Here is a 27,268-nt window from a genome sequence, read left to right as displayed (position 1 = left end):
CCTACTGAATGTCCATTAGAGTAGCTGTGTTGAAAAAGAAGAAAGACCAAAAAAATTAAATAAAATAAAAAAGTAAAAAACAAAATGCTTGTCATTGAAAATGATGTGAAAATATGTGAAATAAAAAGATGGTAATTTACAGTTTCAATCACAATTGAGTTGTTGAGTTGTTTTTGTCATTTTTGTGTGTGCGTGTGTGTCTGTGCGTGTGCTGCTGTAGAAACTATAGTCAGCATAATGTAACACAATCAGTAATAAGTCTGTATTAGTTTTGACTGATATGTGTTTTTTGACAGGGTCATATTGATATAGGTGAATTTGCTGATATACAGCAGTCGATATTTAATACTTTGAAATGTGTCCATTTTCATGGCAAATCTGAACTGATGTAAAGATACGCGAAGATTAGCTTGCATGGACTAACTGCAAAACACACGCATGCACGCACGCACACACACACACACACACACACACACGCACACAGAACAATTAAATTGATAAATAAAACCGGCACAGGAAATGATTTCATGTCAGGTTTTCAGTATCAGTATCGGCAAACTGACATATCTGTGGTGCCAGATGATGTCACCTTCTTTAAAGTAGTCCTACTACAACAGGTGCTGATCTAAAGATGATCTAAAGATCTAAAGATGGGTCAATTGTAGTTAGCTGACTTCAAGCTGTTTTTTTTACTAAGACTTGACACAGATTTGAGTTTGGGGTTCAGTTTAGAATGAGAATGTGTGACGTGACTGTGTGACCCTGGGCTGAAGGTTTCTCCACATAGGCTAGGTAAAGAGGTGTGTGAGACAGGTTTCTCCACACATAGGTACAGAGGTGTGTGAGACAGGTTTCTCCACACAGACAGAAAGCCACCAGGAAGCCATCCACGAGCTAAAGAGGTGTGTGAGACAGAAGGTCCAGGTGATTATAGGTGTGTGAGACAGAAGGTCCAGGTGATTATGTGCTGTACTGCCAGCTCATGGACCTCAGCCTGCTGAGGACAAATCCTCTCTCTGTCTGACTGCTTGTATTCCACCTGCAGTTCTCTGTCTGACCACAGGGAGGCGCCGCTGCTCTTGAGATGACTGTACAGTGACTTCAGACTTTGATTGTGATTGATTGTTAGACATGATTCTCAACCTTTTCCATATCAGGGACCCCTGATTTAGTCCACGACCACATCTGATCTATAGATCTATAATATTCAAACCAAATCTGACAATATGATTTATTGCTAGATATGATTTTGTCCAGAATTCCATGAATATCTTTATTGTACTGTAGCTGAGTGATAAGGAAAACTATGATTAAAACAGTCATTCTTCTAGTTTCTCTCATGCTGCCTTCTTGGAAATTAACCGGCACTGTCCGCTCAGTTTACAGTGAGCTACAGTCGTGAAGTTAGTAATTATCGCCATAGAATGGAGGCTAATGGTACAGCTATAGAAAATCTGCCAAAACACACATCTCATGGTGCCAAAATACATGTTGTGCTTCGGGAAGAGGTCGGCGGCCATGTTTGGAAAGTAGTGCCGGCTACCTCTTTTCGTTCCAAAAAGACCAATAATTATGTGCATTTTGGATTAATATTTCATAGTGTGGTGAGTACCCGAAGCACACCATGTATTTTGGCGCCGTGAGATGTGTGTTTTGGCAGATTTTTAACAGCTGTACCATTAGCCTCCATTCTATGGCGATAATTACTAACTTCACGACTGTAGCTCACTGTAAACTGAGCGGACAGCGCCGGTAAGCCATGGTGTATCTTGGTTATGTGGCAAATGAGCTAAACTTCCAAAAGAGTGGTGTATCCCTTTAAATAATAGTGAAGGTTAACAATTCATCGGTCTGCTGGGAACCCCCTCAAGGACCCCTGGTGGTAGCCTGGGTAAACCCATCCCCCACGTGACCTGCTCTCAGACCTGTTCTCAGTCACTATGACTGGGAACTGAGAGAGCAGGTCACGTGGGGGCTGGGTTTACCTAGGCTACCCTGGTGGTCCCCGGACCCACGTTGAGAACCACTGAGTTACACAGCAGCAGCTCTAAACATATTGATTTCCTTCATTTGAACACTTTTTGGTCCAACTGTCCAGAGGACGAAGACAGAGACGGAGCTTCTGTACAGATTCATAACTTTTATTGCGATCCTCAGTCTCGCAGGGTTCTACTTGACTGACAGCTGGTTCCACCAATAGGAGAAGAGAGAGGGGAAGGGATACACAGTGTCTGCTCTTTGAAGCCTATTTTACACATTTTGCTTACAATCAGTGAGACTGGCTCCTGCAGTTTTGGACATAACAAGTGCAGCGTTTAACAATGACTGTTAAATCATAGTTATTTCTTTGGGTCATACATTAGTAATGACTTGTTAGGAACCGGTTTCCATTGGACCATTTCACAATAAAAGTCTCTCACTTCTCAAAACTGACTTGAGTAGGAGGACTCTAACGCTTCAAGTAGGTATATTCCTTTATTGTGAAAGACGAATTAACTAATTAACAGTTAGTGCAGTTAAGTGAGGCAGATTTCATCAGGAAAACATAACACCTCAACACAGTTAACAACCTGGGCTGATTGATCCTCTGAATATTGTTGGGAACTCTGTGATACCAAACTGTCTAAAAAAAGGCAAAAACTCCACCAAATATATATATATATATATATATATATATATATATATATATATATATATACAGTATATGCATTGATTTCCTCAAAGCTCCATTGACTTCCTCAGTAAATGAAAAATAAATTAAAGTACATGTAGATGACATTAGATCCTATTGCAAGAATCTGCCATTTTGATCGTTTTCAGTGGCTTCTGACCATCTTAAAGTCTTCGGATAATCAATACTGACACCAAAAAAACAACAAAGTATTGATAATACTTTTAGCAATTGCCCTAATAGTGCATAGTGCAGGGTCATTTGACTCCAGGGTTTTTGAATACAGTCAAAATCTAAAGAAACACACACACAAAAAACTAAATAATAAAAAATTGTAAAATGAAAATATGGAAGTGTTGCAATTTTCTACTTCCAGTGAATGTATCGCCGTTCTACCCTCCCATACTTGACAGGTTACACACATGTGTAAAATAAAACATTGTGGTTCAGTCAGCCCAGTGTGTCGACGCCCAGCAGTCATGTGACGGTCTAAGCAGCAGCGTTCTGATTGGTCCGCGTGCGGAACACCTACGCGCGCGCGTTGATGATGTCGATGAACTCGGGTTTCAGCGAGGCTCCGCCCACCAGGAAGCCATCCACGTCGCCCTGAGAGGCGAGCTCTTTACAGTTAGCTCCTGTTACCGAACCTGTGAGAGAGAGAGGGGGGGGGGGGGGGGGGTGGAGGGGGAGAGAGAGAGAGAAAGTCACGTGAAAATGCTAAAGCCTAATGAATGAACGCATTTGGACACTTGTTGCTTTTGCATAATTATCAAATTCTTTTCTTGCTCGTTAAACAAACTGTCACGTCACAAAAAAAACCTTTTCAGCCGTGAATTGAAACTTTCACATGTGAAGTACAAACTGTCACGCGTGACGTCAGGCAACAACGACATGAGGAAAGTAATCGACATGAAAACCAACTTCACCAAGCTTTAAAGGGATACGTTAATCTTTTGGGAGAGTCACCTATTTGCCATATTGCCGACAGTAAATGGAGAATGTGGATGTCTTTATCGTCACTGTGCGTGGACTGCAAAGAGCGGTACAGCCCTCACTGATACTTAGCTTGTAAACACTCACATGTACATGTTGTGACTGTGACTCATGTACTCACCACGTGATAGGCTACATTTAAATCACATTAGCCTCTATTTTGAAAATCAGTAGTTAATGTATTCATATACACTTTCATTTAAATAGTTAGGCTAACACAGAGTTATTGTGCATGCACAGACAGACAGACAGACGCCATATTCCTATGTCACTCTGAGCCCTGTCGTGGTGCTCTGTCTTTGCAGGGCCAGAAGAATGCTAGGTTGTCTGCAGAATGCCTTCAAAAATATGCGTCAAGGCAGATGTAATCTGATGTGGGTCCTATATATATAACCTGTGTATCCATTCCTGGATGTACAACATGTGCATGTCTTGGCCAATATAATATTAATACATCATTTAAGACGACTTCTGACTCCTGGCTCAATTTCTTTGATCTCAAGTTCTTCAAGTGGTTCAATGTTTACCTTTTGGCTGTTAAATTCCATTCTACAACACCACGCGATGAAATCGTAATCTAACGTTACTGGAAACGGTCTTTTTCGAAGTCAATCCACACACCCAGAACGAACAAAGATGAACCAAACTAACCAAGAGTAACTGAAGTTACTTCCTCCTTTGCCCTGAGGCGCCTGCGCTGTACTGATGACTGCACACAGCGCATGCTCCTCACACTCACAACATGTACATGTGAGTGTTTCTGGCGCTGTTGGAATGTGTACCGTTCACTACCATTGTAGCGCTAAGCTAAGTATCAGTGAGGGCTGTACCGCTCTTTGTATTCCACGCACAGTGACGATAAAGACATCCACGTTCTCCATTTACTGTCGGCAATATGGCAAATAGGTGACTCTCCCAAAAGGTTGGCCTATATCCCTTTAAGCTTTGAAGTCATTGTTCTAGTGAGAGAGCAGAGTCCCGGCTCCTTCAAAAGCAAAAGCTGCATGTGATGTGGTAACATTCTCCTCACACAGATGATTTGTCCCTCACTGACCTCCGTAGATGATGCGCAGAGAGTCGGCCACGTCATCGGAGACGTTGGCTCTCAGCCACGCCCGCAGCTTCTCGTGCACCTCCTGCGCCTGCACACACGCACGCACGCACGCACGCATACACACACACACACACGCACGCACGCACGCACGCACGCACACACACACACACACACACACGCACACACACACACACACACACACACACACGCACACACACACACACACGCACACACACACACACACGCACACACGCATAAGCACACACATTCGCATGCACGCGTGCATACACACAAAACAGAATGTTAATCCCTCTAAAATGTTATTTTGTCAGTAAAAGCGTCGACCTGACAAACTGTCAATAGTATTTATTGAGCGTTGAGTTTGGCTCTGCACCATCTACTGCTGCCATTTATTTCTCATGTCTTCTCTTTCTTGTTTTTAAATTGGGCAAAAGAGTGACTTTTATGACAGTTATGCCTCACTTCTCTTGTATAGCAGGTGTCTCATTTTGGACGTCCGCTGTCCGGACGTCCACGTACGTAAGAAAATGGGGACTTTGTTTCAAGTGGGCACTGTTTGTTTAAGTTTTTGTCCCACTGATGACATCATCAGTGATGTTGTCAGTGACATCATTATTGACCAAAATCATCTTATGACATCACTGATGATGTCATAGGCACTGATGATGTCATAGGCATTGTGACCGTGATGTCATCAGTGATGTGAAGTTGAGCAATTGTGTTGTACGCATGCCAATAGAGCAGGCGAGGCCATGCAGCAGCCGAGCTGCGTGTGGCGAGCCCATTAATAATGTTGGCATGGAGATCCAGAAAGCAGACAAAGGGAAATAAATGGACTGTCAGTCCGACCTACCTGTTCAGGTGAAGCGGTCTTTCCGGTGCCGATGGCCCAAACGGGCTCATACGCCAGAACCACTTTGCCCCAGTCCTTCACATTCTCTGTAAGACAACACAACAGTAAGGCCCCATCACATGACTAGAAGTCACTGGTTTGAAGACCTCTGACAAAACGTTTAGGTCACGTGACACTGAAACTCTCTTACTTGCTATGTCATGTAGTATGTCATGAAGTACGTCATGAAGTACGTCATGTAGTATGTCATGTAGTATGTCATGTAGTATGTCATGAAGTACGTCATGAAGTACATCATGTAGTACGTCATGTAGGACGTCATGTAGTACGTCATGAAGGACGTCATGTAGTATGTCATGTAGTATGTCATGAAGGACGTCATGTAGTATGTCATGTAGTATGTCATGTAGGATGTCATGAAGTACATCATGTAGTATGTCATGAAGGACGTCATGTAGTATGTCATGAAGGACGTCATGTAGTATGTCATGTAGTATGTCATGAAGGACGTCATGTAGTATGTCATGTAGTATGTCATGTAGTATGTCATGAAGTACATCATGTAGTATGTCATGAAGGACGTCATGTAGTATGTCATGTAGTATGTCATGTAGTATGTCATGTAGTATGTCATGTAGTATGTCATGAAGGACGTCATGAAGGACGTCATGTAGTATGTCATGTAGTATGTCATGAAGGACGTCATGTAGTATGTCATGTAGTATGTCATGTAGTATGTCATGAAGTACATCATGTAGTATGTCATGTAGTATGTCATGTAGTATGTCATGTAGTATGTCATGTAGTATGTCATGAAGGACGTCATGTAGTATGTCATGTAGTATGTCATGTAGTATGTCATGAAGTACATCATGTAGTATGTCATGAAGGACGTCATGTAGTATGTCATGTAGTATGTCATGAGGGACGTCATGTAGTATGTCATGTAGTATGTCATGAAGGACGTCATGTAGTATGTCATGTAGTATGTCATGTAGTATGTCATGAAGTACATCATGTAGTATGTCATGAAGGACGTCATGTATTATGTCATGTAGTATGTCATGTAGTATGTCATGTAGTATGTCATGAAGGACGTCATGTAGTATGTCATGTAGTATGTCATGTAGTATGTCATGAAGTACATCATGTAGTATGTCATGAAGGACGTCATGTAGTATGTCATGTAGTATGTCATGTAGTATGTCATGAAGGACGTCATGTAGTATGTCATGTAGTATGTCATGTAGGATGTCATGAAGTACATCATGTAGTACGTCATGAAGGACGTCATGTAGTATGTCATGTAGTATGTCATGTAGTATGTCATGAAGTACATCATGTAGTATGTCATGAAGGACGTCATGTAGTATGTCGTGTAGTATGTCATGTAGTATGTCATGAAGGACGTCATGTAGTATGTCATGTAGTATGTCATGTAGTATGTCATGAAGTACATCATGTAGTATGTCATGAAGGACGTCATGTAGTATGTCATGTAGTATGTCATGTAGTATGTCATGTAGTATGTCATGAAGTACATCATTTAGTATGTCATGAAGGACGTCATGAAGTACATCATGTAGTATGTCATGAAGGACGTCATGTAGTATGTCATGTAGTATGTCATGAAGTACATCATGTAGTATGTCATGTAGTATGTCATGAAGTACATCATGTAGTATGTCATGAAGGACGTCATGTAGTATGTCATGTAGTATGTCATGTAGTATGTCATGTAGTATGTCATGTAGTATGTCATGAAGGACGTCATGTAGTATGTCATGTAGTATGTCATGTAGTATGTCATGAAGTACATCATGTAGTATGTCATGAAGTACATCATGTAGTATGTCATGAAGGACGTCATGTAGTATGTCATGTAGTATGTCATGAAGGACGTCATGTAGTATGTCATGTAGTATGTCATGTAGTATGTCATGAAGGACGTCATGTAGTATGTCATGTAGTATGTCATGTAGTATGTCATGAAGTACGTCATGAAGTACAAATCACAACAATCTAATTTCTTTAGTTTTTCACACTTTTTCACATCAAAAGTTCGTTTTTCAAGATTTCATTGATAACAGTTACAGTTTGCTGACGTCACCTGTACTATCAAATTTCTACCCCATTTCAACCAATCATATCACTACATGTAGCTGTCAATCAAATCTTAATTTCTGGTTAATTTTCTCTTCCAAATGAAGTCGAAACTGGCACCTAGAGCCTGTCATCTGGCAGAATTCCTATCCCATAAACTAACTACTAACTTGGCCAATTGTTAGAAACATGAACAAAAAACAAAAGCTATAATCTCTAAGAATGCAAAGAAATGTAACTGGCTCGTTAAAACGCGCATTCCAGGGATATCGTATCGTTACAGCAGCGATAATGGCGCGCGCATTGGCCAAAGCCCAATCCAGTCCCCAGAATTGTCAAATAAAATCGACATGATACTATGACCCGCCTCTCAACCTGTCATCTTAGACAAACTATGTTTTCAGTCTGCAACGGACTCATTATGCACGTGACGAACAGGTTCAGTTCGACTTTAAAGGCATGGTCACGGGATTCCCGTGGGATGGGAGTAATTTTACTATAAATCCTGACAATAGACCAGTTTTTATATATAAATATGCACATGCAGCTCTAATATGAAGAAACACTATTGTTATTTATTCCTCCCGGCTGGTGGCTGGTTGATGATTGGTTGTGGGCAGACACCTGACCGTGCGTGCATGACGTGTGAGTGTGATGACGCACGGTAGTGTGCAGTAGAACAGGGGTTCTCAACCTTCCGTAACTTAAGGCCCTGAACTTAAAATGTACGAGGATCACCTTCATCATGAGGATCACCTTCCCAAATAAATGAGAAGGAAAAAAAACATCAAGAAAAAAGGAGAAAAAGAACCTGGGCTATATGTGTGTTATTATTATGCCACTGTCAGCTGCATGCTCATGGAAATTATGCACTTTAATTACATGCTTGTTCTTGATGGTTAGATACCACAGTGTGCAGAAATAAGGGAAAAAAAGAGAAGAACATTTTCACTGCATGCAGAACACTATGTCTTTAGGACCCTGGAGCTCTTAAACCCCATGTAGCTGACATATATATAGTGCCCAGGTGGGCTATCTCGTCTTTTTATGTGAAGTTTGCATGTTCTGCCCGTGCCCGCCTGGGGTTCCCTCCATACAGTATAACATCAATATGGACCCCCACTAAAAACATGCAGAAGATCGTTGTCTGACGGACCAGCGGCGGTTGGAAGAAGTTGGTCCCCGGGCGCTTCACTACAGCTGCCCACCGCTCCTGGCCTGAACCAATGAACCATGGAGGACGAGCCAGGATGGGTCAAATATGGAGGACACATTGCATGCATGTGTATGCACATGTGTAAGGCATTTATCCTTTATTGAGAGGAGGGTGGGAGAGAGAGGGGATGACATGACCACAAAGGAATACGGGTTGGATTTGAACCCGGGTCGGCCGCGCGAAGGACTAAGTCTTTATGGTATGTGCTCTACCAGGTGAGCCCCAAAACACTCATCTTCAACTTGAAAATATGTCACGGCCCACTAGAGGGCGCTCGCAGCGTATTTTACCCAGTGGTTGAGAAACACTGCAGTAGAACACAAAGCAATCTAAAAAGGATGGGGAGAACATCAAATCAAAATCATTGCAATCAAAATCATTGCAAGACTAACGCGTTTTGTTGTGTTGCATTGTGTTGTTGATGCTGTGTTGTGCCTTATGGTAAAGGTAAAGTCCCACACCTGAGTGTGCGAAATTAGTTCTCCGCGTTTGACCCATCCTCTGGGGGAGCGGTGAGCGGCAGCAGTGCCGCGCTCGGGAATCATTTTGGTGATTTAACCAACCAAATCCAACCCTTTTGATGCTGAGTGCCAAGCAGGGAGGCAAATGGGTCCCATTTTTATAGTCTTTGGTATGACTCGGCCAGGGATCGAACTCACAACTTCCCAGTCTCAGGGCGGACACTCAAACCACAAGGCCAGTGAGCTGGTACGATGAGTTGTTTACCTGCGATGACCTGTGTCTGAGCGTAGACCACTTCTTCGGTGGTGCCTGCCTCCCTCTCCTCCAGCTTCTCTCCGATGCAGGCGATCACTCCCAGCTCGCTCTCCAGGGCGTGCGCCACCTGGCTCACACAGCACGCACATTCAACATCTGGGGTGTGTTCAATCTGCAAAACGGTGTGCACCGTGCGCTACGGGTTTCCCGGGTTGAACGTCATGTTTCCTCGAAACGGTGCGCAACAGGCTGCGAGGTACGTGGTCAATCGTTTGCTGGGTGTGTCAGAGGTGTTACCCAATCAGCAGCGGCGTGTAAATAAACCCCACCGTTTAAAGAGGCAGTGGATCCAACAGATAGGTGCAACGCTTGCGTCACACAACAACAGGGTGTTCAAACTAAGCACTGCCGTTTCCGTTGAAATAAGCGGTGTCTCTTCGTCTGGTCTGGGTGTTTAAAACCCGACCCAGGAGGCGTGAGGTAAACGCATCGGTCGGCCTCTAGTTGCCGCTAGTCTTTTCGGTGTGTCAAACGCTTTAGATTCATCCCCTCTTTGCTGCACACAGCTGATTCTCGCTCACCTTCTGGCCAATCAGCTCGTCGTTTTCCCCGAAGATGTGGCGACGCTCCGAGTGTCCCAGGATCACCCACTCTGCCCCGCAGTCCTTTATCATGGCCGGACTGGGAGGGGGAGGAAGAGACATGAGCAGTTTAATTACACACCTCATGCTAATGATTTAGCATTAGAAATATCATATTAAAATGATATTATTATTATATTTTCATTTTCATTTGACCAGTCTCCTAGATACAACTTCCAGACTTGGCCACACACAAATAAAAGTACTTACCATTTAGCTTCAGAGCTGCTATAAGTTCTCATATTTCACTTAGGAGGTAATTCTATAGTCACCTATGATCACTCAGCATAGTGAATGCTAAAGTGTTACTGTAGCATGGAGCACTGGAGAGCCAATGGTCTACCAGAGACACGTGGCTGATTTTGGTGTCTTCTCATAGTTGTCCATCGGGGCAATCTCCTAAAACCTTGCTGTATTCCATATAAACATGAATCAAATATGTATCTCAAGTCCATGAACTGCCCAAAAACACATCAGTCAGTTTTCACCTGAACTATTTGCAACATGGCTATTAATCATGGCAGCTGTGTGTGTGTGTGTGTGTGTGTGTGTGTGTGTGTGTGTGTATATATATATATATATATATATATATATATATATATATATATATATATACTGTATATATGAAATGTTGAGCCGCATATATTAACTCATTTAGGATGTGGATTTCCTTCTACAGGCAAACATCTAAATCTATTTGGCAGCTACACAAGACAATTGAATATGCATTACAGCCCAGTCTACATCTAGGATTGCATTATAAACAATTTTGTATTACAGGATGTATTCAGTGTGTGTGTGTGTGGGGGGGGGGGGGGGGGGGGATACCTGATCTCCCCAGTGAAAGCTCCTTTGGACACTTTGAAGCAGTTCTGGGCTGCGACAGCGATCCTGGCATCCAGACTGGAGCGAGCGAAGTCCAGGTATATGGAGGGAGTGCCACACACCACCTCTGACAGATAGAGAGAGAGAGGGGGGTGCATGTATGAAACAGCTGGGTTTGACAATAATAAATAGAGAATAATTAAGTTTCTTGTGTCCGTTTATCTTCTCATTTCTGTCCTATAATTAGTCTGAGATTAATGGTTTTTATTTATTTTCTGTCCAGGAGTGATGCAGAAAACACGTCTACTTCCCAAATGAAAAACAGCTACAGTAAACATGCCCCAATAGCAATATTATAGTGACAATAGAAGAGCTAAAAAAAATACATAAAATATAATAAATTCACTACTAACTCACTACTGAATCCCATGGGCAAATCAGGTGATTTTTGTTTGTTTGGTTTAGGATAGTCCCAATTAAGGATCAAATTGGCTTAAAAATGCATTGGGGAGGAGCAATTCATGGCTATTCAAATGTGTGTCAAGTCAGTCAGTCCTGTAGAGGCTGTAGGCCTTTGCTGCAACCAGCCTGCAGGATTCACCTGACTCCCAATGTCACCGTGTCATCCATAGACTGTCGTGTTAGGCCTAATGTAATCTCAATCTAGATATTATTCAAAGTTTGAATCCACTCGCAATAACTTATTCATGATTACTGTCCGACTTTATTTATGCATGACGCAAAAAGACGCACGTAAATAATGGATCAGTTTCAGCTGGTTTAGCTCGGCAGCTTGGCGGGGGTAGGAAAGCAGAAAGGCCGGGTAGGTCACCGGCTGATTACCGGTGTGTTCGTGCAGGCTCGCCGTGTTCAGAGAGTCGATCAGCTGAGCCAGACTCTCTTTAGTCCCGTTCATCTTCCAGTTTCCCCCCACGAAGAACCTCCTGCAGGGCGACATGACTGCGCTGCTGCGACAGACAGGCAGAGAGAGCAGCAAGACAGGCAGGGCAGGTGATGCTGCTGGAGCAGAGAGCACTGAGCAGGCGGAGAGCTGTCCCGTCGGTCCCGTCTCTGCTGCTGCGTTCAGGGGCCGTGGGACATGTGGAAATCCAGGGCTGAAAGCATACAGTTGGTTGAAAGCGAAATAAGATTGGGGGGGGCGGGGGGCGGGCACATTTCTTACAAAATTATAAAAAAAGAAATGACAGTGTTGGGGGGCAACTTGATCAGGAAGTGTAATTAGATTACTAGGCTATAATTTTAAAAGTAGGCCTAATAAAATTACTTTAGCCTACTCATTACTTTGTATCAAAAGTAATGAGCTATGTTACTAGTAACATTACTCAGCCTACTATTAATTATAGTAGGCTATTTTACTTCTGCTACTGCCCCTTCTGCAAAAGTGACGCACACAACCTGTTTAGCCAGCTCCTATTAGAACTGACTCCATTTTATTAACAGACAACAATCAAAACTGGCAAACTGCATAGCCTACTTTTTACTTGCCTACTTAGGACAAAAACGTAATAGCATTCTGGCAACGCAGTAGTCTTATATATAGCCAGATCTCCACACTGTGTTTTAAAGTAACTAGCAGAATACCCCTGCAGTGTATCAGTTGGCAGTTGGCGAGTTGGCCTCGCCTCTCTCTCCCCAGAGGGTAGTCCACTTCCCTGGCTGATTCCAACTCTGCTCAGGTGTGCTCCTTCACTCCTTCACAGCTCCATGGTGCTGAACCTATGTTGAGTCATGTTTACCACTAATTAGCTCTTTTTGCCCATTTAGTCGGCCATATTTACTTAATTACAAAATACGGCCCCTTTAGGACATAAAATAGCATAACTGTGGCTGAACACAATTTGCTCTCTCTCTGTCTCTCTCACACACACACACACACACACACACACACACACACACACACACACACACACACACACACACTTTACATTCGTATTATAGGATGATGCAGTGACTTGAAGTTACTTGGATTAGTAACTGTAATATAATTACCTTTTCTAAATAGTAATCCCTTACATTACTGGACAAAGTAATACAGTATTAAGTTACTGCAACACTGGTTACAAACCCTCTGTCTGTATTAAAGCAGTACTGGAACAGACTACAATACATTATTACGCCCTCTGATTCTGAAGACTCTGATTATTGGACAATATTGCAGTGCTTAAAATTCAACAAACGCTGCAAGGCCGGATTAATAGTAACATGGGCCCTGGGGCTATGCATTTTTTAAAGGCCCGCCCATGCTGCCGTCAATTTTGGTGAGTTGTATCTATGCAATTCACATGTAAGTAGTAAACATTTTTCTTTAATTCCAGTGAATCATAATCATAGTGTTAGGTCATTTCCCCCACCATGTTTTACGGTGGGGAACATACATAGCTTGCAAAACGACATTGCCCGACATAGCTTGCAAAACGCATAGCTTTCAAAACATAGCTTGCAAAACGCATAGCTTGCAAAACATACAGTAGCTTGCAAAACGCATGGTATTTGCTAATGTGGCTCACGGTTAGAAACCGGAAGGTCTCGCACTGAAATTTGGCAGCGCATCTCTTCTTCTTGGGATGTGTTTGACTTCGTCCTCCACCGAGAGCTTGAGCGAGTGCAGTGACACAGTTACGCACCCTGCGTCACTCGTCACTGCCTCTGGGTTGGGTTGCCAGGTACCATGACACATATCCTACAAATCAGGAGATCAGTGGGAGAAAGTACCAATCGGGAGCACAGCAGAAAGGGTTAAACATTGGGAGACTTCCGCGTAAATCAGGAGTGTTGGCAGGTATGCCCTAACCTCTAAAAATATTAATGTTTTATTCTACATTAAGAATTGACCACAAAGTAGTTACATTAATGTAGCCAACTTTTTGTTAATAAACATGACCAACACAATACAGCAGTAAAAACAATGTAGCCTAGCATAGGTGTGAGGAAGTGTAACCTCTGTAAACTGGTATGTGTGGGTACACACACGCCAGTTTATAGAAATGATTCCTGTCAGATAATTATTTGTCATTGGAGGGTTTGTTTATTTCCATGAACAGAGTTTAAATACATAATCCTAAATAAACTGCATTAGCATGAACAACAGTATTGATAGAGAAAAATCCTTACAATTATCATGATAATATCATCGTAACGCTCAGCCCTATTTTTTGTATAGCCTGCCTCGATAAAAATGCACCAGCCACCCCTGGAGATACAGTAACTGTCTACAAAGTAAACCCTCAGTCAATTGAGCTAGAAAGAGTTATGCTAAACAAACAACATACTTGTTAAGTAAGGAGATCTGTTCAGGCAGAATTATTCACAACTAGCCTACTTAAGTGTCACAGCTTACATCATGCATGCAGCCTACAGTATGTGTGTCTTTAACGCACAATTCAAGACAAAACTCACTGGCCATCTGCTTAAGCGAGTATGGTGAGTACCATACCTTGCCATAATCCCACTTCTCCTTCTTCTCAAAAGACACACACACACACACACACACACACACACACACACACACACACACACACACACACTAGGCCTATATATAATTTTCACTGTTTGTTTAACTTTTGAGCTGTGTTTATGTGCACAATTATACTTTATTTTGCAGTTGCAGTGATAGCTGCAAAATAGCCTATCTACCATTTAATTCATATTGACCCCGACACCTTGATGGATGTAGTGGAACAAATTAATCTACAACCATTTATGGCTGATGCAGCTTTTCTGGGCGTACTTCTGCAGAGGCAATTAAAGTGACTCGTTTCCAAGAATAACAATAAAAACATGAACCAAAAACGTCCATTTTGTTGTTATTGTTGACCAAAAAGCAATTCAGTGCATGATAAATCATGTTTACGACCTGTGATTTAGAAATTCGGAGCTAACGGTGAGCACTTGAAGGTATCATACGTTAAGCCAACCAGAACGACTTCCTGCCCATTCTTTTCAAAATTAAAGCATTCCAATATTGACATCAAAGATTTTATTTTGCACAAACATAACCAAATCAATTAAACACAATTATAGAACACAAACAATGTTTCTCTGTGATAATAATTGTTCTAATCAATGTGATCATTTAAATAATGTTGATGATATAAGTTTATTTATTAGGAAAAAACCCTTGAGATGAACCATCTCGTTTACGAGGGGGTCCTAGCATGCAGTACAAAGTTATCAAAGGAACAAAATGGAATCAAATAAGTAACAATAAGAGGGACAAAACAACACACACACACACACACACACACACACACACACACACACACACACACACACACACACACACACACACACACACACACACACACACATATATATATATATATATATATATTGTATATATATATATATATAGCATCTATGCTGTCTGACCACAGACTGTAGAAAGCGAGGATAGCGGATTGCCAAGTGAATGTGATTGCAAGGCCATAACTTTGGTTTGAGAAGTGGGGGACATAATCCCCCCATGGAAAGAAAAATTGCGGGGGGACTTAAAGGTCCCAATTCGTGCTGCTGTAACCTCTTAAAAACGTGTGTCTCTGGTCCATAAAACATGATTCTGGATTAATTTGTCGAAAATATAGCAACCCCGTTCGTTCTGACGGAGTTCTCACTTCCTCATCTCGTCGCTTCCCAGGAATGGTCTGTTTCTATAATATATTCAGAACTAACAGTTCCTATTGGCCGCTGGGGGAGAGCCCGCCCCAGGCTCCCAGCGGCCAATCAGATTAGCGTCCGTGGACCAGCACGCTAGGTTGTGTCCACAACTAACTAACTAGCTATCGCTAACTTAACGGTTGCTACGCTAAACAGGACATCTCAAAATGCCTAGACTTACTGAATGCACCTCCGCAGTTGCTGGATCACGTACAGTTGGCATCGCTCCAGCTAGAAGTGTTAATTTTGTGGCTAAACCTTGATTGTACTGCCCCAGATTGTTGAAACATTCTGGGCTGAAATGGTTAGCACAGTCAGACCAACAGGTCATGATGAAACAGCTTGCTATGGCAAAGAATAGACAAAATGGCGCAGGTAGGTTGTGTGAGAGAGACCGCGCGCAGTATGCTTAAGGAGCCGCGTGACGTAACGCGAAACCATCTGGGAGAACAGAGTGTAAGGGGGCGTGGCTTGAAGGAGAGAGCAGGAGAGAGCTCGATAGGGACAAATCCAACTCTGGCAGTTCTGAGGTTCTGAGCACTCATTACAGGGAGGGATGACAACAGCATATATGCATTTAGAAGTAAAAACAGCCTTTGCACGGAATGGGACCTTTAACTATAATTGGTTGGATGTGGGGGGAATCCTCCAAAATACAAGACCTTGAGGAACACCATAGAAAAATGCATGCTGTGATTTGGTATCAAATAATTGCATTTTTTTCTGAGATTGGGTGGTGAGCAATTCCATTCTGGAAATTGCTCAGAAACCCCCTTATTGACAATATACATATAAAGCCATACATCCCCTGAATGTGTACATCTCTAGCTTGTGGTTGTAGTTTCACGAGGCTGTGATTATCCTTAAAAAAGAGTTCCTTGAAGAACCACAGTTAGAGGTTCCTGGAACTACCTTCAGCTTCGGGGTCCATCAGGATATCTTCATGAAGAGGTTCTTAGCCTACTGGCATCCCGCTGTGGTTGCAATCTGAAGAAACCCTCAAGGTTCACCAAAGCCCTTTTATGACATTAACCTGAAGCTCAATGGTTAATTGGCTTTTAAGCCTCTGACATAACCACCCTAACCATAACCCTCTTGCCTTGGCCTCGTTGCAGCTTTACCCAGTAGGTGGCACTACTGGGCCTCCAGCTAGCCTGCTGCTGTGCTAAACTAGTTCTTCTGAGAACCTTAACATGTTGACTATGCAAAACACTGAAGAATACTGGAGCATAGTGGAGGTGGAAAGTAACACACAGCTGCTGCAGTTCCTAGATTTTGAGTACTTATACATGCAGGATTTTAATGAGATGCAGGGTTCCCACAGTCTACAGAAAATATGTGAATGTTCGTCAATTCATACGAAAATATAACAAGACCTTAAGGTGTTTGAAAGTAAATGATTGTGTGGCTTTGAAAATACTTGGGGTTTGTCAAATATAGCACCAAAAGTGATCAATAGCTCTCTCTGTCTGTCTGATTATATGACTTCAATATGGCAGCAGTTTGAAATTATTTCACCAGAATTTCTTCTTAATTTGGGAACTTCAGGAGCAAAATGTTCTCTCTTGAGTTTTAGAATCTCTTTTACAGGGGAGTCCTGGCCAAGACAGCAACATACGTTTCACATAAAAGAAAAACAGACACAAGACAACAAATTACATCAAACAATTAGCAGTGTTCAGTAAAAGCACGTGCATTCAGTGGTCCAATAGTCCTTCATCCTGTTTTTATAATCTTCCATGCTTATAAAAGAATCGAGTCAAGGCCAGAATAGCAGCCCAAGGGGCCTCTGGGAGTTGAAGTTCCCTGGGCACCTGCCCAGGGCCCAATTTACCAAAAGCCAAATTCTTGAGTTTTAGGGGCCCTGTATATATAATACTGACTTCGTTGAACTGATTAGAAAGGGACCATCCGCAAACTTGGACAAAGGTTGGACAATAAATCCTCAAATTCTTTGCAAGGAGGACCATGCTAAAAATAGATAATTGTAATTTGTGCGAGATATTTGAATATTTGAATTTTATCGTTACATTAGACCAGTGGTTCTCAACAAGGGGTCCGGTGATGAGCAGGGCTCCTTGAGGGGGTTCCAGGGAGTCCCCACCCAGTGCTAAACTTCACTATTTCATTTACAAGTTAACACAATTAGAGAATGTTGATTTGTTTTGTTTTTATAGTTTTTTCTTTGTTAGTTTTTGTTCACATCACAGTTTCACTGTTATCTATCTCTCTACCTACAATAGATAGTAATTTAATTCTGAATTCTTCTCAAATCATATTTAACAAAAATATTTTCAGATTTTGGGACACTATAATTAAATGTGGGTCTGTGCCTCTAACTGTGGACTAAATTAGGGGTCCTGCATATGAAAAAGTTTGAAAGTTGAGACTCACTTCTTGAGACAGAATTTGCTTTGAAAGTCCATAAGCAACAATAATGAATCATTGACCAACCATATTGGAGATACATCCAACATATTTCCTCTGCCCTGCTCTGCTCTTGGCTGCTGGACCTACATTCAGTCAACCTATCATCTGGTCCGCTTGGTGTCAGGTGACCCCTCTTTAAGTGGGCTAAGAGCATCCCTGAATGAAGAAGTCAAAGGTGGAAGGGGTTTGTGTGCATGGGTCCTGCTTCCCTCCTGAGCTCGTTACTGCAGAGCTCGTTACTGCAGGGAGTTATCAGGAAGTCAGGCAGCCCTCTTCTGTCACACTTCATTAGCCAGGATTACAGGCCTGGACTTACAGAGAGGGACAGAGACAGAGGCCTGTTGCCAACTCTCAATGAAACAACTTCCCATTAACGTAATAATCCATTAACACAATAACGGGTTAAAATCTTTAGATAGGTAAAATTCTATCCACAACCTATTCGCAAATTTGGGTGAGTGTGTGTGGAGGAGGGTCATCAGTGATCCCTGAAAATGATTTACATTTGAAAAAGTTCCACCTTCCTGTTTTATTCCATTAACAGGAAAAACGTTATTACATCAATTGGGGGTATGTTTTATTATATTGATGAGAAATGTATTATTGGATTATTACACTATCGATATTGGATTATCAACTGCACTGTTGTTACCTTAACGGTTTATTACCTTAATGGGAAGTTATAATATGAGCAGTTGTATCAAGGCAGATTCAATTACAAAATAGTACATACTGTAGTACCAGTTCCAGATGAGGCACCACTCATCAATCTCTGGACTATGGATGGTTGATGACATGAAATTGCTATTACAGTAAATGTCTGTTTGTTTAAATGCATGAACTTAGACACCTCATTGTGGTACAGAGGTGGTGGTACAGATTACAGTCACCAGTAATGAACAGAAATATAGTAGCCTATATATAGTTCGATTTTCATAATAATAGTAGCCGTATACGCTAGCTAATTCCAGCAGAGATCCAACATAAACATCTAGTGCAGAGGTAATAGGCTATTTTTTTGCTTGAGAACTGTTCTAACGGCAATTGCTCGCCCATAGCACTGTCCTCCATCTTTGAGCATCTGAACATGCAAGGTGACTGTTCCAAAATAGAGTAAGCGTGAGTTTTTGAAAGCTGAATGATAGCAACTGGTGAAAAAAATAAACATACAGACCTTTTAGCGGGATAGGCAAACATGAGAAATAACAACTAACAACTAACAACAACAACAATAATAACAATAATAACAATAATAATAATAATAATAATAATAATAATAATAATAATAATAATAATAATAATAATAATAATAATAATAATAATAATGATAATAATAATAAAAGTGTAATAATAAAAAATAATAAATAAAGATTGAGCAATCTTATAGAGAGGGACAGGGGGAGGGGAAAGGGGAGAGAAGGGGGAGAGGGTGAGCGAGAGCAGGGGAGAGAATGGAGGGAGGAGGGAGAGAGAGGGGGAGACGGGAGCAAGAGGAGGGAGAGAGCAGGGGGAGGGCGGGGGAGGAGAGAGAGCAGAACAGACAGGGTTGGGTATACTGGGGATGGGCGATATGGCTGAAATCAATATCACGATAATCACAGGGGTCAGTTTTGAAACATACCAATGTATATCACAATATGGTTCATGTAATCAAAGTCACATTTAGTCATCCAATTATCATATTATCATATTAGACAGTTCATTAGCAAAGACATGGACAGAACGTTATGAGACAGTTTTAAAATGGCAAGATGGCAGCAGAAAGAGCTGGCCTAATTTAGTGCTGACATGTTGGAGTTGTTTAGTTGATTTAACCATGCAGTAACATGAGTATAGAGGCAGCTTTGTTTTGGGTATTACATAATATATAGTATAATATATTACATAATAAAGATTACTGTAGACATTACTGCATCATCAGCATACCATGCTTGATCTTGGCTGAACTACTCGGCCACCATGCCAACCAAGGACATATCTACACAAACCTGTTGCATCACTCACAGAAACAAAGAGTAAGGCTTATGTAAATTCCCCATTGGGAGAGGCCATTCAACTTCACTGATGATCTCAACATGCACCTGTGATGCATGAGAGCGATTGGTGGATTAGCGAGATATATTGAACCAATGAGGGACAGACTTAGGTCTTAGAGCCGGGTCTAGTCAGACACTCAGCCAACTGGCATGCCGTCCTGCAGCAGCAGCAATTAATCTGATCTACTGATTTGAATTGTTCCTTTTTGAAAGCTGTCATATGCGGCTGTGGCCTTAAGCCCCAGAACACTGATGCACACAGGTGCACATTGGTGCTGATGGGGAAAATAATTAATATATTTTATTATTATACTTGAATTCACAGGTTCTACTCTCGACTATAGATCAGTTAAAGGATGGCTTTACCGATAACCAACCCACTTTGTATCATTAATAATCTGGGTAATATAAGTGCATGGGCAGTGTTTACCTTCTCTCTCTGTTTTGCTCATTGAGATTTCCCATTTCCTCCTCTGGCAAAGCGCTCCATCACAACGCGTCACAACGGGGCTGCGGAAGTTCTGCTGGAGAGGCAGAATCTCTTATTGTTTATTTTTATTTTTTAAGTATGCACACATCCATGGAGAATTGCATTGAGAGCCTTAACGAGCCTTAATGACTTAATTGCAGCTGGCAGGGGTGGAGTTTCTGCAGGAGGATTTTTCTCCATGAGGTAAACAGAGAGAGAAGGTAAAACACTGCCCATGTGCTTATATTATCGAGATTATGATAGAAGTGGGTTGATTATTGGTAAAGCCATCCTTTAAGCATCACATTACAGCAAACTATTACTAATGTAGAGCTACACCTCACTCCAAATCCATCAGCCTCCGACCGTCTCTAACCCCGCCCTGCAGTAAAGACCTCCATCTATAACCCCGCCCTGCAGTAAAGACCTCCATCTCTAACCCCGCCCTGCAGCAAAGACCTCCATCTATAACCCCGCCCTGCAGCAAAGACCTCCATCTATAATCCCGCCCTGCAGCAAAGACCTCCATCTCTAACCCCGCCCTGCAGCAAAGACCTCCATCTATAACCCCGCCCTGCAGTGAAGACCTCCATCTATAACTCCGCCCTGCAGTAAAGACCTCCATCTATAACTCCGCCCTGCAGTAAAGACCTCCATCTATAACTCCGCCCTGCAGTAAAGACCTCCATCTATAACTCCGCCCTGCAGTAAAGACCTCCATCTATAACTCTACCCTGCAGTAAAGACCTCCATCTATAACTCTACCCTGCAGCAAATACCTCCATCTCTAACTCTACCCTGCACCAAAGACCTCCATCTATAACTCTACCCTGCAGCAAAGACCTCCATCTATAACTCTACCCTGCAGTAAAGACCTCCATCTATAACTCTACCCTGCAGCAAAGACCTCCATCTATAACTCTACCCTGCAGCAAAGACCTCCATCTATAACTCTACCCTGCAGTAAAGACCTCCATCTATAACTCTACCCTGCAGTAAAGACCTCCATCTATAACTCTACCCTGCAGTAAAGACCTCCATCTATAACTCTACCCTGCAGTAAAGACCTCCATCTCTAACTCTACCCTGCAGCAAAGACCTCCATCTATAACTCTACCCTGCAGTAAAGACCTCCATCTATAACTCTACCCTGCAGTAAAGACCTCCATCTATAACTCTACCCTGCAGCAAAGACCTCCATCTATAACTCTACCCTGCAGCAAAGACCTCCATCTATAACTCTACCCTGCAGCAAAGACCTCCATCTATAACTCTACCCTGCAGTAAAGACCTCCATCTATAACCCCGCCCTGCATTAAAGACCTCCATCTATAACCCCGCCCTGCATTAAAGACCTCCATCTATAACCCCGCCCTGCAGCAAAGATCTCCATCTATAACCCCGCCCTGCATTAAAGACCTCCATCTATAACCCCGCCCTGCAGCAAAGACCTCCATCTATAACCCCGCCCTGCATTAAAGACCTCCATCTATAACCCCGCCCTGCATTAAAGACCTCCATCTATAACCCCGCCCTGCATTAAAGACCTCCATCTATAACCCCACCCTGCAGCAAAGATCTCCATCTATAACCCCGCCCTGCATTAAAGACCTCCATCTATAACCCCGCCCTGCATTAAAGACCTCCATCTATAACCCCACCCTGCAGCAAAGACCTCCATCTATAACCCCGCCCTGCAGCAAAGACCTCCATCTCTAACCCCACCCTGCAGCAAAGACCTCCATCTCTAACCCCACCCTGCAGCAAAGACCTCCATCTATAACCCCGCCCTGCAGCAAAGACCTCCATCTCTAACCCCACCCTGCAGCAAAGACCTCCATCTCTAACCCCACCCTGCAGCAAAGACCTCCATCTATAACCCCACCCTGCAGCAAAGACCTCCATCTATAACCCCGCCCTGCAGCAAAGACCTCCATCTCTAACCCCACCCTGCAGCAAAGACCTCCATCTCTAACCCCACCCTGCAGCAAAGACCTCCATCTATAACCCCACCCTGCAGCAAAGACCTCCATCTATAACCCCGCCCTGCAGCAAAGACCTCCATCTATAACCCCGCCCTGCAGCAAAGACCTCCATCTCTAACCCCACCCTGCAGCAAAGACCTCCATCTCTAACCCCACCCTGCAGCAAAGACCTCCATCTATAACCCCACCCTGCAGCAAAGACCTCCATCTATAACCCCACCCTGCAGCAAAGACCTCCATCTATAACCCCGCCCTGCAGCAAAGACCTCCATCTCTAACCCCACCCTGCAGCAAAGACCTCCATCTCTAACCCCGCCCTGCAGCAAAGACCTTCATCTATAACCCTGCCCTGCAGTAAAGACCTCCATCTATAACCCTGCCCTGCAGCAAAGACCTCCATCTATAACCCCACCCTGCAGCAAAGACCTCCATCTATAACCCCGCCCTGCAGCAAAGACCTCCATCTATAACCCCACCCTGCAGCAAAGACCTCCATCTCTAACCCCACCCTGCAGCAAAGACCTCCATCTCTAACCCCGCCCTGCAGCAAAGACCTCCATCTATAACTCTACCCTGCAGTAAAGACCTCCATCTATAACTCTACCCTGCAGTAAAGACCTCCATCTACTGTATAACTCTACCCTGCAGCAAAGACCTCCATCTCTAACCCCGCCCTGCAGCAAAGACCTGGGAAATCTGCCTTAGAGTCACAAGTCAGATTACATGGAGGGGGCAGGGCGAAGGAGATCAACTCTCCTCCAACACCAATGCCTGCTCTCCTTCCTGTCACAGCTCAACCCAAAACCTACATGCTCTCTCTATCTGCCTCTGCTGTCTGCCGTCCTGCTCTGTCATCCACACATTATCTCTGCTGTCCTGCTCTTTTGTCCACATGTCTGCATTTGTGCGTCTCGCTATTTGAACAGTTTGATTCCAAAATGAGCTGATGTGCATCACTCAGTAAAGAGAATCTAGTCGGTGAAAGTATGGACATTTTGTTAGGCAAGGACTTAACCTACCTAGCATTCGCTAAACGCTCCCATCATTAGTTATTTTGTGAATCAATTATGTGGGTGGGTGCCGCGTTTCTCTAGTGGTTTTTCATTTTGGTTTCTCTTGATTTGACTCTTGATCCACTTCCCTCCGAGCCTGCGCGGTGTGTCAGGTGTGTCAGGTGTGACGCACGTTCAGCCGACCTGCTCTAATTCCCTAACGAGATTGCCAGTCCCCGGATATCTCGTTAGACCCTGATTAACCGGGCTCAACTCATTAGCTCTGGCAAACCAATTCACCCCATGCCAGCCTCCACTGCAGACTAACAGAGACATGTCCTGCCATACCACAATATGCCACCATGCCCCTACTCTTTGTACCATGTGGGACACTTTCATACTTACATCTCCTGGAAGTCAAATTACAACAAATACAAATAATGAAGGCTTCCATTTGTGAATAGCAACTTATTCGATGAGAAAGTCTTCTTCATTAGGTTGAAAGGTTTTTGGAATGTGCAGCCTTCTGCATTTGTCCTCTTTCATCTCTTTTGGCTCATTGTAACTGAAACTGAATTGTAACATTGTAACCGTTCGGAAACCGAGTAGAATTGTTTGACTGCAATAGAAAACAAGGGCATGCACGTGTTCTTTATTTTGAATCTATTTCGTGCAGAGTTGTATGTCAGTTGGTGTGGTATGGTTGGTAGGTATGTCAGTTGGTATGGTATGGTTGGTTGGTAGGTATGTCAGTTGTTATGGTATGGTTAGTTGGTATGTCAGTTGGTATGGTTGGTTGGTATGTCAGTTGGTATGGTATGGTTGGTTGGTATGTCAGTTGGTATGTCAGTTGTTATGGTATGGTTGGTTGGTATGTCAGTTGGTATGTCAGTTGGTATGGTATGGTTGGTTGGTATGTCAGTGTGTCTCCTTAAGCACCCAGTGAGTTTTGCCCGACAGGTCAAATTGCTTTGCAAAACTCCAACTCCAAAAATCTTTTTTTGCTGTCTCTCTCATAGTCTCACATTTCACCTCCACCTGTTCCTTTCTCCCTTTCTCCTCCTGTCTTGTTCTCTCATTTCTTCACCTGCTCTTGTCTTTTGACCTCATAACCTGATTTTCTCCCTCCAATCGGTTTACACACCTCTCGCCGTGGTGCCTCGCTCTGTCTCCCTCTCTCCTTCCCTCTCTATTTCCATCTTTGAGCTTTATCCCCTCATCCCTTATCTCCTTCATCCGCTTCAATCCTCATCTGCTCTTCACTGTGGAGGAAGAGAGAGTTTTGACACAAGTAAGCTCCTAGCAGTCTAGTGGGGAGAACGTCAGAGGAGCCAGCGAGCAGCGTGCATCCTGGGACTGTGGGATCTAAAAACTCGGAGAGAGGAATACTGAGCCTGGGACAGGAACTGTACGGGTGCAGAATACGTAGGGAAAGGAAAGGTGAGTATCTTTTTTCATGCTTTTGTAGTTGCAGACTATATACGTAGGTGCTTCCTCCGCTGTTGGAGACCCTTTGGGAACTGCATCGACTCCAGAGACGAGACGCTTGGATGACTTAACGCCAACGGATCCTGTCCTGCTGTGAGGCAACCACAGCGAGATGTTAAAGAAGGAAAAGTGGATTTTTGCTTCACTGTGCAACCAACCAAAAAGGTTCAAACCATGAATTGGAGTTGGAGTTTGTGCATTTTGCTGCGGTTTTGCAGAAGCAGAAACTTTTCCAGCACAGTAGCTCAGTGGTTAGCACTGTTGCCTCACAGCCAGAAAGACCTGGGTTCAAACCCCGGTCCATCCCAGGTCCTTTCTTTGTGGAGTTTGCATGTTCTCCCCCTGTCCGTGTGGGTTTCCTCCGGATGCTCCGGTTTCCTCCCACCATCAAATATGTGTATGTTAGGGTTACAACTACAGTGACTGGAGTTGGTCCCCAGGTGCTGAACTGGAGCTGACAACTGCTGTATAAGATGGGTCAAATGCACAGGACATATTTCCCCACAGGGCCTTAAAGTATATAAAATGTGCAAAATACCTCCAAATTTCAGATTGACGTCTCAAGTAACTCAGCGGTCATCAACTGTGAGAGAAAGCTGCTTTAGAAGCTGTCAGAAGAAACTCCATGCAGCCACTCCTTGCACATTGCACCTGATGTGATGATTCCCTAAACCCTCTGAAGGTGATCTTCAGATTGTGGAGAAGCTGTGAGAGAGGATTGGCGGGCCGGCTCAGTGATCTGACACACAAGGCCCAGACACATCCAGCTCACTCTCTCAGTTTCACAGCTTTTGATGCCTTGATTCTGAGATTGATTCTATCACAGACTACAGTTGCTTCCCAATACGAATGCTTCTTTAACAATCATATTTGGCGTTCTGAGTGTTTTTAGTTGTGGATCGGGCCTTGCATGAGGCATACAATGCATGCACGTGTATGGGTGGACACACATGCAACATCATTTGGGAGACATTCACAGGAGATGAGAGAACAGGAAAGAGCTGAGATGTTCATGCAGCCAAACGTTGGCCGTGACAGAGCCGAGCTCCACTCTCCCTCTACCTCGCTCGCCCTCCCTCCCTCTCTCACTGATCCTGAGGTAAAGAGCAGTCAGTAATCGGATGTCAGGAGATTTGACCGCTAAAGCTTCCCTTAAGAACTACCGCTGGGTTTAAAAGCCCTGTAGCACCCTGCGAGCACCCCCACCCCCATACCTCCTCAACCTTGGATCCCGTCGCTGGTCGAAGCTCCTACCTGTCCAACACGTAGGCCTTCATCCTGAATGCTCACCTGTACTGTTTTACAAAATACAAGTGGTCTTTCTCTCCCTGCCCCACTTCCTTCCTTATTACATAACGACCTTCCTAATCTTCTCATTAACTCTCTCTCTTCCACTTGTGTCTATTTTGATTGTAGTCCGCCTGTAGTCATCAGCTTCAGCCTGCAGTCTGCCTGTAGTCATCAGCTTCAGCCTGCAGTCCGCCTGTAGTCATCAGCTTCAGCCTGCAGGCTGCCTGTAGTCATCAGCTTCAGCCTGCAGTCTGCCTGTAGTCATCAGCTTCAGCCTGCAGTCTGCCTGTAGTCATCAGCTTCAGCCTGCAGTCCGCCTGTAGTCATCAGCTTCAGCCTGCAGTCTGCCTGTAGTCATCAGCTTCAGCCTGCAGTCCGCCTGTAGTCATCAGCTTCAGCCTGCAGTCTGCCTGTAGTCATCAGCTTCAGCCTGCAGTCCGCCTGTAGTCATCAGCTTCAGCCTGCAGTCTGCCTGTAGTCATCAGCTTCAGCCTGCAGTCTGCCTGTAGTCATCAGCTTCAGCCTGCAGTCTGCCTGTAGTCATCAGCTTCAGCCTGCAGTCCGCCTGTAGTCATCAGCTTCAGCCTGCAGTCTGCCTGTAGTCAACAGCTTCAGCTGATTGTCCGCCTGCTGTAGTCATCAGCTTCAGCTGCAAAATGCAGAGTTGCAGAGTTCGTTTTGATAAGTAAACAGTACGGATAATAGTATGTAGAAGTTAATTATTCATTTATTATATATTATTCATTTTCTCTCACTTTGTTAAGCTGCAATTTTGTCAACCATGCACTTAAGTTGACAACTTTCTTAAAA

At 43.5% G+C, this 27,268-nt stretch overlaps 1 protein-coding gene across 1 annotated transcript; it reads right to left on the bottom strand.

The window, feature by feature from the left end:
- Window positions 1-2,852: 2,852 nt before the first annotated feature.
- On the bottom strand, window positions 2,853-12,052 carry LOC310785469 (triosephosphate isomerase; the record flags this gene model as incomplete). Its single annotated transcript, XM_083646553.1, has 7 exons — window positions 2,853-3,318; window positions 4,719-4,806; window positions 5,593-5,678; window positions 9,638-9,755; window positions 10,210-10,309; window positions 11,098-11,221; window positions 11,938-12,052. The coding sequence occupies 7 exons, from the start codon at window positions 12,050-12,052 to the stop codon at window positions 3,200-3,202; spliced, it is 750 nt and encodes a 249-aa protein (XP_083502679.1). The 3' UTR covers window positions 2,853-3,199.
- Between the last annotated feature and the right edge of the window lie 15,216 nt (window positions 12,053-27,268).

This window comes from Poromitra crassiceps (assembly GCF_964638095.1).
Source record: "Poromitra crassiceps genome assembly, chromosome: 11".
NCBI classification, from domain to species: Eukaryota; Metazoa; Chordata; class Actinopteri; order Beryciformes; family Melamphaidae; genus Poromitra; species Poromitra crassiceps.
This window is presented reverse-complemented; position numbering and strand designations above follow the sequence as displayed.